At 38.1% G+C, this 15,360-nt stretch overlaps 1 protein-coding gene across 7 annotated transcripts in view; it reads left to right on the top strand.

Moving 5' to 3' along the window:
* The window catches only part of CACNA1E (calcium voltage-gated channel subunit alpha1 E), a 738,678-nt gene that overhangs the window by 615,649 nt on the left and 107,669 nt on the right, over positions 1–15,360 (top strand). For all 7 annotated transcript variants that reach the window (XM_063428300.1, XM_063428305.1, XM_063428301.1 and 4 more), the window contains 7 exons: positions 7,007–7,122; positions 12,039–12,092; positions 12,401–12,490; positions 13,213–13,422; positions 13,613–13,725; positions 14,218–14,330; positions 14,530–14,661. In XM_063428300.1, coding sequence (XP_063284370.1) covers positions 7,007–7,122; positions 12,039–12,092; positions 12,401–12,490; positions 13,213–13,422; positions 13,613–13,725; positions 14,218–14,330; positions 14,530–14,661 — 828 coding nt within the window. The remainder of the gene's footprint in view (positions 1–7,006; positions 7,123–12,038; positions 12,093–12,400; positions 12,491–13,212; positions 13,423–13,612; positions 13,726–14,217; positions 14,331–14,529; positions 14,662–15,360) is intronic.

The raw sequence follows: 15,360 nt of genomic DNA, 5'->3' as shown, positions 1-15,360 counted from the left end.
CTATATTTAAGAAATATGTGTTTGTGAGCTGTGAAAATGAAATTAAAATGTAGAAATGTATCCTGCAGCTGGGTGCCTCTATCTTAGCTTTCTGTCAATTATTGTTACAAACTATACTTTGCACCTGACGGACATACTGAATGGGTACAGAGAATAGGAGACCTATTTTTATCTTGTTTGTGAGTGCATTTTATTCTCTTTTTATATACCCATTGGGTTTGTTCTATTGAGTTGCACTATTGGATCCCCATTTTTGTGTATTCTATGTGAGATGCGTATGCTGTGAAGATAACGTAAGATGTACCAGTGTCCCTACAAAGACCTTGTTGTTATTCTTTACCTAATATCCTGTGACAAGGATTATATTGTCAGAAGCAGATACAATCGAGCCAGCAGACGGCTCCTTGTGTGTGAGTGTATTTTTATAAAAACTATTGCTTCTGCACTGGTTACAAACTATATCACACTATTGTTCGTTCTCTCTGTTATTTATTGTCATTTCATATCTTGAAACCTATCTTAATCGGTGAAATACATTAACTACCTACTACAACTACCACCCTTATCAAGTACTTTCTTATTGCTTTACAAGCACATTCTTTGTAATTATAGATTCCAGTTACTACTACTTTCATACAGCTGTATTCCTTAGCAATACCAGTGCTTTCCTATGCATCCCTTCCCTCCCCTGTCCCTCACTGGCCATCTCCACATATAACACTACCCTCACCTCTGCCTTGAACACTGCAGCCATGCTCCAAACATGCACCTCGAGGAGGCCGTGGCATACTAAATTAACACGCTACCTGCAAAGATGCTTCCATTGTGCTAAATGCTCCTGGAGGAAGTCTCGCACCCAGTCAGACTTTCTCCATTATAGATTCATATTATGTTCATACAGCACAGCCCTTACTCTCACTCTCCCAACAGTCATACTTTTCCTATCTCATTAGTTCATGCTCCCACAATCCCAGGCATCTCTTTGACACCTTTAACTCTCTTATTTGCCCTGCTGCGGCCACCCCTCAAACTAACTTAACAGCTGAGAGCTTTGCATGCTACTTTCCCGACAAGATTGAACACGTAAGGAAATAATTCTCCCCACCCTGCCTTTCTCTTTCTCAACCACACATAGATCATGCCTTTCCTACCCTTCAGACTTTCTCCCCTGCCACTGAACAAGAGGTGGCTGCTCTTCTCCTTTCCTCTCGCCCCACCACTTGCCCGCTTGATCTTGTCCCATCTCACCTTATCAGATCTCTCTCCCCTTGTCTTGTGCCTTCCTTAACACACATCTTCAACTGCTCTCTCTCTTCTGGCATTGTCCCTGCTGACCTTAAACATGCTACTGTAATACCTATCCTGAAAAAAACATCCCTCAACCCGTCCACCCACTTTTACTATCATCCCATATCCCTGCTCCTTTTTTCCTCAAATCTTCTGGACAGACTTGTCTTTACCCGTATGTCTCACTTACTAAATTCCAACTCTCTCCTTGACCCTCTTCAACCTGGCTTCCATCCCCTCCACTCTACTGAGACTGCTCTTATCAAAGTTACTAATGACCTAATCGCAGGTAAATCCAAATGCCACTACTCCATACTAATTCTTCTTGACCTCTCTACTGCCTTTGACACCGTTGATCATGCTCTCCTTCTTCAAACTCTTCAATCACTCGGTCTCTGTGACTTTGTCCTCTCGTGGTTTTCCTTTTATCTCTCCCTACGCTCATTCAGTGTCTCTTTTTCTAATGATACCTCATCCCTTCGTCCTGTCTAGGTTGGAGTCCCCCAAGGCTCCGTCCTTGGTCCCCTTTTATTTTCTCTTTATACTGCCTCTCTTGGGAAACATATTGCCTCATTTGGATTCCACTACCACCTGTATGCTGATGACACCAGTTATATCTCTCCTCTCCTGACCTCTCCCCTGCCGTCCTCCAACGTGTCACTGCTTGTCTTTCCTCCATCTCTGACTGGATGTCCTCCTGCTTTCTAAAACTACATTTCTCTAAAACTGAACTCCTTGTCTTTCCTCCTAATACTGATCCTCCTCTTTCATTCTCCCTTGAAGTCAGTGGTATCCATATCAGTCCATCCTTGCAAGCGTGCTGTCGTGGTGTCATATTCGTGGTGACTTCAGTTAATACTACACCTGATATTTATAATGGATTTTAACATCTCTCATCATTATTAGACAATGATAGTATGCTTGTATGTGTGGAAAAACATGCAGACTTCTAAATAGGACACAGCTGAGCTTCAGCAAACTAACTATTAAGTCAAATACAATCAAATTACCATCAAAGGAAAACTGCTAGCATTCTGTCTGTGTGTTACAATGCCATGTAGATTTATTATTCCAGCCAATTAGAGAACAACAAAGTGACAATTTCACATACACCGTACAAATAAACCCAGTACAACCGTAAAGAAGTTTGCAAAACTCAAGGTAGGAGAGGATAAGATTGTGAAGGATAATGTTGTTTGTTAATAGTATCCTACATAAATATATACATTGTAGGATTAGATATTGTCTAATCTTATTAATGAATAAAAAGTGTTAAGATATAACAAGATATAGAAATCATAGGGACCTTTAAGTCGAGGGAGCAGGCATTATCAAAACGGTTTTTAGGTTTTTAAAGTAGTAGTTTTAGTTTTATAGTATTTATTATTATATGATGTTTAAAGGGACACTATAGTCTTTAAAATAAATTTAGCTTGATGAAGCAGTTGTGCTGTATAGATTGTGCCCTGCAGTCTCACTGCTCAATTCTCTGCCATTTAGGAGTTAAACCACTTTGTTTATACAGTCCTAATCACACCTCCCTACATGTGACTTACACAGCCTTCCTAAACACTTCTTGTAAAGTGAGAGCTAATGTATACACTTCCTTTATTACACAGTCTGTTTAATGTAGGACTTCATATTTCCTGCACTGTAAATTGTGTGATTAACCCCCAAAGGACCAAACTTCTGGAATAAAAGGGAATCATGACATGTCACACATGTCATGTATCCTTAAGGGGTTAAACTTTGAATTAAAGAGCAGGAGATACAAACTTCTAAAGTTAATATCTGATTGAACATTAAACCATTATTTTTTGTGTGCAGACTGTGTGAGTCAGAGCCAGGGAAAGTGTGGTCAAAGATCCACAGACAGCAACAAAAGTGATTTAACTCCTAAATGACAGAGAATTGAGCAGTGAGAGTTCAGAGGCATGCTCTATACCAGTGGTTTCCAAACCTGTCCTCAAGGCACCCCTTCCAGTCTAGGGTTTGGGGCTTACCCGGTTGTGTCTAAGGTGTTTTTAGAAAAAAGAAAAAAAACACCTTAGACACAACTGGGTAATCCCTAAATCCTGGACTGGTAAGGGTGCCTTGAGGACTGGTTTGGGAACCACTGCTCTATACACAAACACTAAAGTGACATAGTGTTATACATAACACTAAAGTTATTTTGGTGACTATCGTGTTCCTTTAAATTAGTAGACCTCAATGATTAGTATTTCTTTTTTTCATAGTAATACAGCACACCCACTGCAACATGAACTAAGTCACTGTGTTTATTGTAGACGTATACATAATGTTACATTTGTTAATTATAATAATAGCAAAGTATATAACCAGAAAAGGTACATTCAGATTACTCTGGTTTTCAAGTACGTCCTGGGGATGATACCTTAGCCCATCATCCAGGGGTTGTACTATTACCCAATTTAATGGTACTCATTTTATCTACCTCGGATGGATGAAGGGCTGACTCAACCCTGCCGGGATTTGAACCTGCAACCCAAATGTTGAACAGATTCTACTGATGATGCATTAACCCACCAAACTATCTCACCAGTTTGGATGTCATGTGTGGATGTTATGTTGTTTATGCTTTTTTACTTTTTTTTATAGCTGTATTTACGATGGTGTTTTTTGTCTTTGTAGGAGCCCAGTAATGAGAACATTTATTTGTGTATACTTATTTGCTGATGATGATAAGTATGCTTAATGCAGCTGCTATGTATGTTTGGTTGTTCAAGTCATGCATAGATCTGTCTAGCTGTACAATGAACCTGCAAAAGACTAATATCTTTCACTTGCTTATCCCACTAGTCTGTATCTGACTGGGTTTCCATGGCAACAGCAGAAGCTCCAGAGTTTGTAAACCTCCCATTGTATGTATTGCAATGTGGGCTTTGGTTGGGGGAAGAAAGGTTTGTGTCTGCAGAAGGTCAGGGAGCATGAGGGTTAAAGTGACACTGGTGAGGTTCTGTAAATAAACTATAACCTGAAAATCTGTGTGGTCCATGGGGAGCAAAGATAAATACTCACATAGCTCCAAGTGGTCTTAAATAATCGGGGATTGGGAGCAAGTAAGAGAAAGGTCGCTTTTCAATGCCTCGGGGCTACTGGAGAATTGTAAAGCTTTGTGTGAGCATACTGTAGATTGACTTATTATACTCCAAGTTATGCAATGCAGTGCGTGACACACAGCACTAAAGTGTGTGTGCTATGGGAAAAACGCCATCAAGGGGTTTTGGAGAAATCAGAATTAACCCTTCGCACACTTTACAACTATGTACCTTTAGATTTTACGAAGGGTCCTTGTCATGGTTTGTTCCTGCAAGTCAAGCTTGCTAATTACAATTACTTAGATGTCTGTATTGCTTTGCAGAATACATTTTTTTTAGTTCATTTTTTTACATCATTTGTCAGCTTAAATACTAAGATTGTCTGTTCCATGCCATTCCAAAAGCTGTGTATCTCACCTGGCACTGGAGTATGACTCCCATTAATCTTAGTGTAACCTGTATTTCCTGGTGTTGTAGTAAGACTTTGGATGGGAGCACATTGTGGTCATTGCTCCCTAGAGATGTGTATGGTTATGTGTGTGAAATGTGCAGTCACTTTTAGAAACCTTTGTATTCATTTAAAATCCTTTACCCTTCTTTGACACGTTCATCAATCCCACCATTAATCCATCTCAGTCTTGTCTCTTCTCTCTGTCGCAGTCCATCCTTGTTTGTCCTGCAAAGTGCAATAAACCTTGTTTTTCTATACTTTATATCCATCCATGCCTCTCTTTTTCCAATCTCAGTTTTCCTTTTATATTTCATCTCAGTTCTTCCTCCTCAATTTTTAGTTCCATACATTCCGACCCACACGTCTATTGCTGTCTCTCATGCTTTCTCTGTATCGATCCCCCTTCTAGCGTCGTTACTACGAACAGGTGCTTCTGCCGAATGGCACATTTTTGGGACCCCTCCCATATTTTGTGACTAAAGCCCCTCCTAAAATCAAGACCGTTATCTAAACCTAAACACTCATGTCCTCTCTTAAAACCCACTGTATTAAAACGCTGTACAACAGCAATACCCCATATTGAGCTGTATATACATTTTTTTTTTACATGTTTTAATTTTTCAGTTTTTTTAAGTTTTTCAAATTTCGCATTCCACACATTGGTTTTACAGTTTTACAGTTTAGAACTACAAAAATGTTGACATTGCAGATGGTTTACAATGTACATTACAATGTTGTTTCATCATGTGACTTAGGCATAGATAGTACGTTGTAAAGCAAGAATATACCTGACTTAGAGCAAGTTAAAAAAAAATATTCCTCTATACGAGGTATGAGGAGATTTCGCATAGGCTGCAGGGTTCAAGTGAGCGCTTTACTCAAAACTGGTCCAAGTGGCGGCACTAGCTATCCTGATGGGGTGGTACTGGCTCTCAGATACCAGTGACTACAAATTGCACACCAAGGTTTTGTTTATATGGAGCTATGTATTTAAGACTAAATTTGATGCATCAAAGTGTCACTGTCACAAATTAACTTAATGTATTATGTCTCTGTCAATTTTACAGAGGACTAAAGGCTAACAATAAAAGGGTGCCTAAATCAGATCCCCTTTAGCAAACCCCTGCCTCGTCCCTTGTTCATCTCAGTTATACCCTCCTGTTGTCTGCCATTACCCTTCACGCTCAAGCACCCAATTCATTCTGACCTGTTCCTCTTGCCCATTCATATCCTCATCTCTCTCTATTCATGGATTATCATGTCCATCTTCAGTCCTTCATTCATGAGAGAGCCTGCATGGTTGTTTAAAAACATGTATAGATACTACGTTACTATCAAATATAGAAAAATCAAAACAAGATAGAAAAGAAAACACAGAGAAAGACAATTGCAACCGAGAACTAAACAAGATAAATAATCAATGTCTCTCAGGGTAGCAACATAAATATTGAAGACAATTCACAATGAAAAGCTCCATACTTACCGAGATTTTATAGATACAAAGATCTATAAATTCTATACAGGAAAATTGTGCAAATTTAAGGAAATGATATCATTACATTTACAATGTGCCAAGAAATTCCAGTGGTTAATGCATGTCAAGGAAAATGTGTTGTATTCTGCCTGAATGTTTCTTTTACATTCCATTCTAGCAATGAAATATGTAATTTGCTTAATGGAGGCATTTCACCTTTAGGGCTGGATTCTGTTACAAGAGAAAAACATATAGGTACACTATAGGGTCAGGAACACAAACATGTATTCCTGACCCTATAGTGTTACAAATCACCATTTAGGTGGCTTGCCCTGTAGCCCCTTAAAAGGTAGGAAAACATACCTTATTTTCAGCACCACGTGGGTCTGCCAGCACTGCCCCAGGAAGCACCTCCAGTGGCCATCTGAAAAGGGACTGCTGGAGGTGTCCCTAAGGGGCAATGTAAACACCGCCTTTTCTCTAAAAAGACAGGTTTACATGAAAATGTATAAGAAAAAAGAGAGTTAACTGATGACTCTCAGTACGTTTATGTTCCTCTTTTTGACATTATGCTCTTTATTTCACAGGTGGAAAAAAATCTCTTTTGTAAGTTTTCTGAACGTGACTGCCGCAGAGATGTACTTTTATGACTGTGCATATGATCAGGCATTTATTGAGTTTGCACAAACTGTACTATTTACCACATCTGAAAGCTGTTTCTTTCCCACTTCGCAGTGAATTTGCCAAAGAGAGGGAACGTGTTGAGAACCGTCGAGCCTTCATGAAGTTGCGCAGGCAGCAGCAGATTGAGAGGGAACTTAATGGTTATAGGGCATGGATAGATAAAGCTGGTGAGTGGGATTAAATGTGTATTAGAAACACTTTTAGATGGGCGTCCCTATACAGGCAAATCCAAAGCCATAGTTTGGGAGGAGGAATGCCTGATGCCAATAGAAAAAAAATGTTTTATATTTTATACATACTTATTTATATATATAACTTTAAAATGCCCTTATAGTTGCAATTACATTTCCCTCCTCAGTCCTACATATATTCCTTAAAACACCAGCCCATATCTTATTTTAATTCTCTCACCCAGCCCCACATGTCCTCCCCTCCTAATCCCACATTCCCATTCCTATCCCATTCCCATTCCTATCCCAGTCCTATACCACCCCATATCCTTTATCAAACATAAATTGACATATGTATGTATTTTTATTATAGCACTGTCCACCACACACCATTCAAATGCAACCGTCAAGCTCATAATTGGCCTTGCTCATTATTATGTAGATTTAATCAAAAAATGAGAATCCAGACACTGAACTGACCAAGGTAGTTAATTAAAACACACGAGTTATTGAGAGCAGACCTTACAAATGACTTGGAGTAACCCCTATGCATGCGCTGTTCAGTTCAGTGTCCTACTATCTAGAAGAGAATGTTGGTGGATTGATGCAATGGTGTCCTTTACTATCTCGGTACCCTGGTAATTATATTGCCACGAATAGTAACAGAAGTAGACCTTGTGGTCTGTGTTTTGGCAGTGAATTCATGGGAAGTGGAGGAAAAAGAGCTGGAAACTAAGAAAATGTAGGCAGTCAACCCATCGAGTGAAAAGCATTTTCAATGAGCTTTGCAAACTGCAGTTATTAGGAACATTTTAACTATAGCTATATTTCAGGTGAATGGGACATCTTCAATGTAGATATTACAGTTCCAACCCTTAGCACTATTTTACATTTACCTTTACTCCTTCTGTACTCTCCAGCATTCTATGTGCACTATGTATGCATGACAATTCTGTAAGTTACAACAGCGCAACACATGAGGTGCTTTGTATATTTTTAAAAAATAATAACGCCTCATTATAGTCTAGAGTTAAGACAATACTATTGCTAGGTGATAGAAAGGTTAGTATAGTATCATAGTATTTGCTTGCTGGAGACGCCAGAATAATAATACATATGTAAAGAACATGCACAGAATGTTAATGCAAAATGTTTTATGCTGGAATAGGCCATTATCCCATTTGATAATAAATGTTATTGTCATTATTTGCTAATTATATGAAATACCTAGATTATAATAATTTTGTATGTATATAGAACAAATAAAATTAGAACATAGAATATAGAATGTGTCTTTACGCAAATACTAATTTTGTGGAATAGGGTATTGTCCCGTGTGATAAATTGTACTATAATTTTTTTGGTATTTAGAAAACTACTAGAAAACTGGTCTGTAAAAATATATGAATACTTTTAGTAAACTACCATGCAATAACAGGAAAATAAGATCTAGTGTTGGATATTAACCCGTTTGACTCATTTTGTGAACATTGCCTTGTTTTAAAATGTAGTATACTTCTAAAAAAAAAAAAAATCTACAAAAACATTTAAATAAATGCAAAAAAATGTTAATTCATGATCAGGGTCCTCTTTTCTTTTTACATGTTTTATGTCTAAGTGATTTTGTCTATTTTTCCCCTAGAAGAATATTTGGCATGGCTTATAGGTCGATGTGTGGTTTTGAGTGCTATACATGATCTTTTCCTGTTCCATACAAACTTTCAGACCCAGCGTTGCAGTGTACAAAAATAAACTTGGGATATTCGTAGGAGAAGTGATCAGAATAAATATGGTAGCTTAGGTAGTACTATGATTTTAGTTGTGGCTATGCGTCCTGTCTAGGATATAAATAAGGCTTTCCATTTTCGTAATTGGTGTTTTACTTCCGTTAGAAGTCTGCCGTAATTGGCTCGGAAATAATTGGCTTGAGTTTTTGTAAAGGCTATGCCTAGGGAAGTTATATGATCGCTGCGCCAATCATAATCGTAAGTGTTTTTCAGTCTGTGCAATATATCTGCGGAATTCCCTTGCTCAAAGCCTGCATTTTAGAGACATTTAGTTTGTAATATGAAAATTTGCTATAAGTCGCTAATATGGAATGAACACGTGGTAGGTAGGTTTCCGGGTTGTTTAGTGTTAATAAGATATCATCTGCAAATAATGGCAGTTTATATTCCCTGTGGTGCGTTCTAATGCCCGAGATGAATGGGTGGTTTCTTATATATATAATAAAACTACATAAGCCCCTGTTTTTTGACATCTGTCAGGAGTATTTGGCATTTTTGGGGAAAATTAGCTCCCCTGACATTATGAGAATAAGTTTTCCTTATAGGATGTTATTGGAGGTTGTTTTGGTTGGTCGGTTGATAAGGTGTAGTCTAATACCTGGGTCCTGTATGCATAGGAGGTTTTACAGCAGTGCAGGGATGGTTTTGGTGACCACCTGTGACATAATGATTGTGCTTCAGGAGAAAGCCAAACCGTGCCTATGTCTTGCCCTAGAGTCTGGACGCCATTGTTACTAATACTGTAGTTGTGATTTTTTGTACAGTATTCTTTCTTGATTTTCTTATTGGGTAGAGGGAGTGTTGTATCAGTATGTAAGAAGTTATCTAAGGATAGGGATAGGATAGGATAGGGATAGGATGATGGATAACCAAGGGTAGAGTACAAGTCAAAAGCTAGGCTCAACAATATACATCATTGCCCAGATGTTGGGCTTGGTACTTGAGGTAGGTACCTTGGGGGAAGCAAGCATGTATGGAATGCTCACTGGTGTGGCTACGTAAGCTCCTCTATTTGCCACTTTGTGGTTATATAAATATAGGTTACACATATTATGTACATCAAACACATCGTTAAGTTTAACTGGGGTTGGAGAGGGCTTATACTGTGTTAGTAACTCAATTGCCAGTGTAGGCATAGTGGAGGTGTGTCTGCGGGTTCCCAAGGAGGGGCATGTATCTTTCGTTAGCGTAAAGAATGTGACATAGTGTAGATATGCTGCTACCTTTGACATAGAAAACATTAAACCAGGTCATACCTGGGAGGAAGCTTAAAGGGACAATATAGTCACCAAAACAACTACTGCTAATTGAATTTGTTCTGGTGAGTAGAATCATTACCTTCAGGCTTTTTGCTGTAAGCACTGTCTTTTCAGAGAAATTGCAGTGTTTACATTACAATCTAGTGATACATTCACTGGCCACTCCCCAGATGGCTGTTAAAGATCCTTCCTGGATCATTGCTGCCTAAAATGCATCACATAGAGATGCATAGATTCAATTAATCTCTCCGAGGAGATGCTGTTTGGTCAGGGCTGTGTTTGAATTGTGCTGGCTCTGCCCATGATCTGCCTCCTTGTCAGTCTCAGCCAGTCCTATGGGGAAGCATTGTGATTTGATCAGGCCACCACATCTGATGATGTCAGTAGGCAGTGGGCAGGCCAAAAGGAAACGGGGACAAAGCAAGCAGCTCCAGACTTGAATAAAAGTAAGATTTTACTATATTTAGGGAGGCATGAGGGGACCAGAGGGGCTAGATGCTGGTTTTACCACTATAGGGTCAGGAATACATGTTTGTGTTCCTGACCCTATAGTGTTCCTTTAACGCATAACATACTCTTTACACGTCAATGTAAATAACAGATCTTATCAACCACATTTAAATGTTCAGGGGTATGTCCCTTGGGTATGGAGCGGTTTAAAGAAGGCATGTTAGTAGTAACAAAAGCAAAAAAATAATAAAAACAAAAAACACAAAATTGTGCTTTTCTTCCCCCCTTTTTTTCTATTTAAATTTTTTTTTTTCGTTTTTCCTTTTTTCTTCTATATCAAATTTAGTAAGTAAGAGAGATATAACCAAGGGAGCAACCCTAGGTGTTAGGGGGTTGAAACAGAACAATATGAGTATTTTGTTAACTGTTGCCCATATTAAATGTGTTGCCCATGCATAATAAGCTTTTTATAGCCAGAGTGGGTACACTTAACATAGAACAATAACATCATATCGTGTACGAGTACATTACCAACCTCTGAACTCAGCTAGTGTTTCAGGCATACATGCCTTTTGGTGTGGACATCTTTTTCCATTCAGGAGTAATTCTGGTGCTGCTATTCGGTTGTTCCATTGGCGGGGGTAGATGCTAAGCAGTTATATGCTTCCATATTTCCCATCACATGCGAGGTGCGAGGGCCCAATTCTCTGATGTCCTTTCTTATTCCTTCTAGGCTGTTCGTCCAGCCCACAATTAGTTTTTGTGAGAAGGCGTCTAGTTGGTCTAGGAGGAGCTGTTTGGTTACAATTCCTTCCATAGGCTGTTCTTCCATTTCTAGTATCGGGTCACAGCTATCAGAGTCTTCTCCACCATCTTGAGAGGGTGTCCGCGCGGCCAGCTTCGTGGACTGCGTGTTTTGGCCAAAAAAATTATGCCTGTCTGCTTTGGAGATATGCTTCTTCTGTTTGGAGTGAGACATCTCTGAGTTTTGGGTGTCAAAGATCGCTGTGGACGCTGAAATGTCGCCTTAGTGAGGATCTCAAGTGCCGGAATAAAATTTTAAGCTACAATCTTGCTCGGCTGGTAGCCACACACCCTCGTTACTTTGCAATTTAATAGTGGATGCCAGAGACTGTAAAAAACAAAAAACTGCTGCTTGGATAAGGTAACATGGTTGGAGGCAACATGTCAATTATATCAGGCATCTATTTGAATGTATTTAATAATATAACTAAAATATAATTATTTTACAATTATATTATTATTTTACATTTGCTTGTATCTCAGCTACGTTTTATATAAAACAAACTATACTCAAGTTCAAAGATCCAGGATTTATTTTTTGCATTTGTTCAGAGTTCATGATAGCCTGTCCATCGAAATAATGTATAACACTGTCTCTCCTATTTTCATACAGAGGAGGTGATACTGGCTGAAGCAAATAAAAATTCCGGTACCTCTGCCTTGGAAGGTAAGAAATATTCTGTACTTAAAATTATCATCCAGATGAATTGCTTTTCAGGTTTAAGAATGAAAAAAAAACTTGCAAATAGAGCAATGTAAAATAATCAAATGCTCAAGCAGACAACAAAAATTAAATCCAATTTAGTCCAAAATAGCATTTTCAGAAAAAAAACAACTAGACACCAGTCAAAAACATTTTTAGATTACAAGGACGTGTTAGGTTTCATTCTTAGAAGTGGATGAAAAATTATGGCTGTTTCATGAAAATTCAATCACTATTGTATGGCTGTTTTTATTTTTTTTATGTGTTGATAGTTCTTAGGAGAGCAACTATTAAGCGAAGTAGAACAGAAGCCATGAATCGAGACTCAAGTGATGACCATTGTGTTGACATATCTTCTGTCGGTGAGTGGTGACAAGTCTTTTTCAATTCAATGTGTAGATCTTAAAAAACTGCATTCCAAATGAAGAGATTTCTTGTACATTTCAAGGAAGTCTCAGCTTCTGTACTAATGTCATAATCATGTATTCACTTGATAATATTCCAAACCGATGAGTAACCGGTTCAAATCTTACAGGGAACCTGTCAGCCAAACTTTATTTTAATAGATGTTTAAGGTATTCAGAATTATCTATATACTGTGATAGAAAACTCAATATTGCAGAATTATAGGTCATGAGTAACGTGAATGCTTTAGAATTAACTCTTGCCTTATCAAGACTTGAATCTGCCTAATCTGATCGATTGCAGCACTCTTCCACTCCTTGAATATGAATTCTCCAAGCATAGTCTCTTAATTCTTTTTATCTTTCTGAAAATAGTGCTAAAACAAATAAATATAGTATCAGGGTTTAAAGCGTTTGTGTCTGTTCTGCAGATTAACATTCCAAATAAGATTAAAGTGCAGCCAATGGGAGATAAGCATCTCACAGAATCCGTGTCCTGATTTGCCAATCGGAAGTAGCAGTAGCTCTTATGTATAGTTTATTATTAAGAACATTATCAAGCCATCTGTATTAGAGAACATTTAATTAGCTGCAGTTCATTATAAACATTAGCTCACTTAAAAAAATTATTTAAATCATATGTATGAATGTGATAACCAAGCCCTCTTGTGATTATGTAGGCACACCACTTGCCAGAGCCAGCATCAAAAGTGCCAAAATGGACGGTGCTTCTTACTTCCGTCACAAAGAAAGACTCCTGCGCATATCCGTTCGGCATATGATCAAATCACAGGTTTTCTACTGGATGGTGCTGATGGTGGTGGCACTCAACACAGCCTGCGTTGCTGTAGTTCATCATAACCAGGCTATCTGGCTGTCGAACATCCTGTGTAAGTTTGATTCTCCTTTTTGGCAGCTACTAATGTCCAAAAATATGAACTATATTCTCTGGTTATTGAATAGCAACTCTCTCAAAGATGCTGCCAGGAGACCAGATTTAAATGTCCTATATGTGAATTTATTTTGTAAGAGTTTTGTATAAAGCTGAACATTTGTATTTGTATATTTTTTTTCTTGCAGACTATGCAGAATTTCTGTTTCTTGGGTTATTTTTAGTGGAGATGTCTTTTAAAATGTATGGAATGGGACCCCGTCTTTACTTTCACTCCTCCTTCAACTGCTTTGATTGTGGGGTGAGAATTGCATGTTCTGGATATATTGCATGATGTCTGAGGGGTTCTCGAAGAGGGAGAAAAATTTACTCACTGACATATTTACATACACGTGGAGGAGATTTACGAAGGAGTTGGAAATAGAACAGTAGAACAAGGTTCTAAATGTGGAGCAATCACAATATAATCCATAATGATTGCTCCACTTTAAGAACTTTTTCTATATTAGTGACACTAAACCTCTCCCTATGTGATCTCTTTAGCATGTAATTACATGTATTGCATGCACACATCTTGACTAAATGCCAAGATCATGAGGAACCATTCTGTAGGCCTCCAACAACGAACTGGCTGAATATTACAATAGCTTTAGTTCCTGTACTGCTGGTCAAGCATGATGCCTCTTGTAGGTTATGTTCATCAACAGCTGTAAACCTAAGGGTTAGCTATGCAGATTAATTGCAGTACAGGAACTGGGTTATTCATTCACTGTCTACCTAATTTCTTCTATAGGTAACAATCGGAAGTATATTTGAGGTGATTTGGGCCATATTTAGACCAGGGACTTCCTTTGGGATCAGTGTCCTCCGAGCCCTCCGTCTTCTTAGAATCTTCAAGATAACAAAGTAAGTAAACACTTTCTTTTTGGATCCTCTGTGATATTAAACAAGAATTATGAGGTTTCACAGTTTCATGTAATATAATATTCTGTAACACAACCCTTGCTCTCTGATTCTGTATTAACTCATCAACTAATAAACTGTGTTCTAGTAATTCTTTTTTTTAGGAATAAAGTCTGTATCTCATTATCTTTCTATTTTCCAGGTACTGGGCCTCGTTAAGAAATTTGGTGGTCTCACTGATGAATTCCATGAAGTCAATCATAAGCCTGCTCTTTCTACTGTTTCTCTTCATTGTGGTCTTTGCCCTCCTAGGAATGCAACTCTATGGTGGCAGGTAAATGAAGAGATATAAAGTGATTTGGATTAACAACACAGAGAGACTTGTTATGTAAAACCACAATACCCAGCTTTTTTAACTATATTCTAACAGAGAAAGTGCAACCATTATATCTTTCAGCTCCATTAATAGGACCCTAAGGTGCAAAAGTCTAAATAAATCAACAAATATAAATAAAAACTTAGTAGAGCCATATCACAATGGGAATTAGTATGCTGTGAAAACTGTCATAATTTGTAATTGTTAAACAGATGATATCTTGCTCTTCATTTTTCTAATCTCTCTCTCTTTCTTTTTTCTTATCTTCATTTTTTTTTTAAAAGTATTTTTCTATTGCATCAATTAATCCGGGGTCTTGTTATTTTTCTTTTTGTTTTATTAAGATCTTAAAGGTAGGGATCTTGCTTACTTCTATTGACGATAAGCAATGGACTGGGAACACTCATTAAACGGTTATTGATAGATGCAGGGGCGTACCTAGAGCATATGGCACCCGGGGCGGGTCCTAGTTTTGGCACCCCCTTTCCCCCTGCACTTTAAAATGTACAAAACACCCACAATTTTTTTAATGTATGTAGCATTGAGCAGTGCTTGCATGTTTCAATGTAAGCATGCTTTTGTATGGAGTAAGTGTGAGTGAATGAATGGGTCTGTTTGTATGTAGTGTTGGCATTTTAATGCAGGCATGCTTTTGTG

The sequence above is a fragment of the Pelobates fuscus genome, chromosome 7 (genome assembly GCF_036172605.1).
Source record: "Pelobates fuscus isolate aPelFus1 chromosome 7, aPelFus1.pri, whole genome shotgun sequence".
Classification (NCBI taxonomy): Eukaryota; Metazoa; Chordata; class Amphibia; order Anura; family Pelobatidae; genus Pelobates; species Pelobates fuscus.
This window is presented reverse-complemented; position numbering and strand designations above follow the sequence as displayed.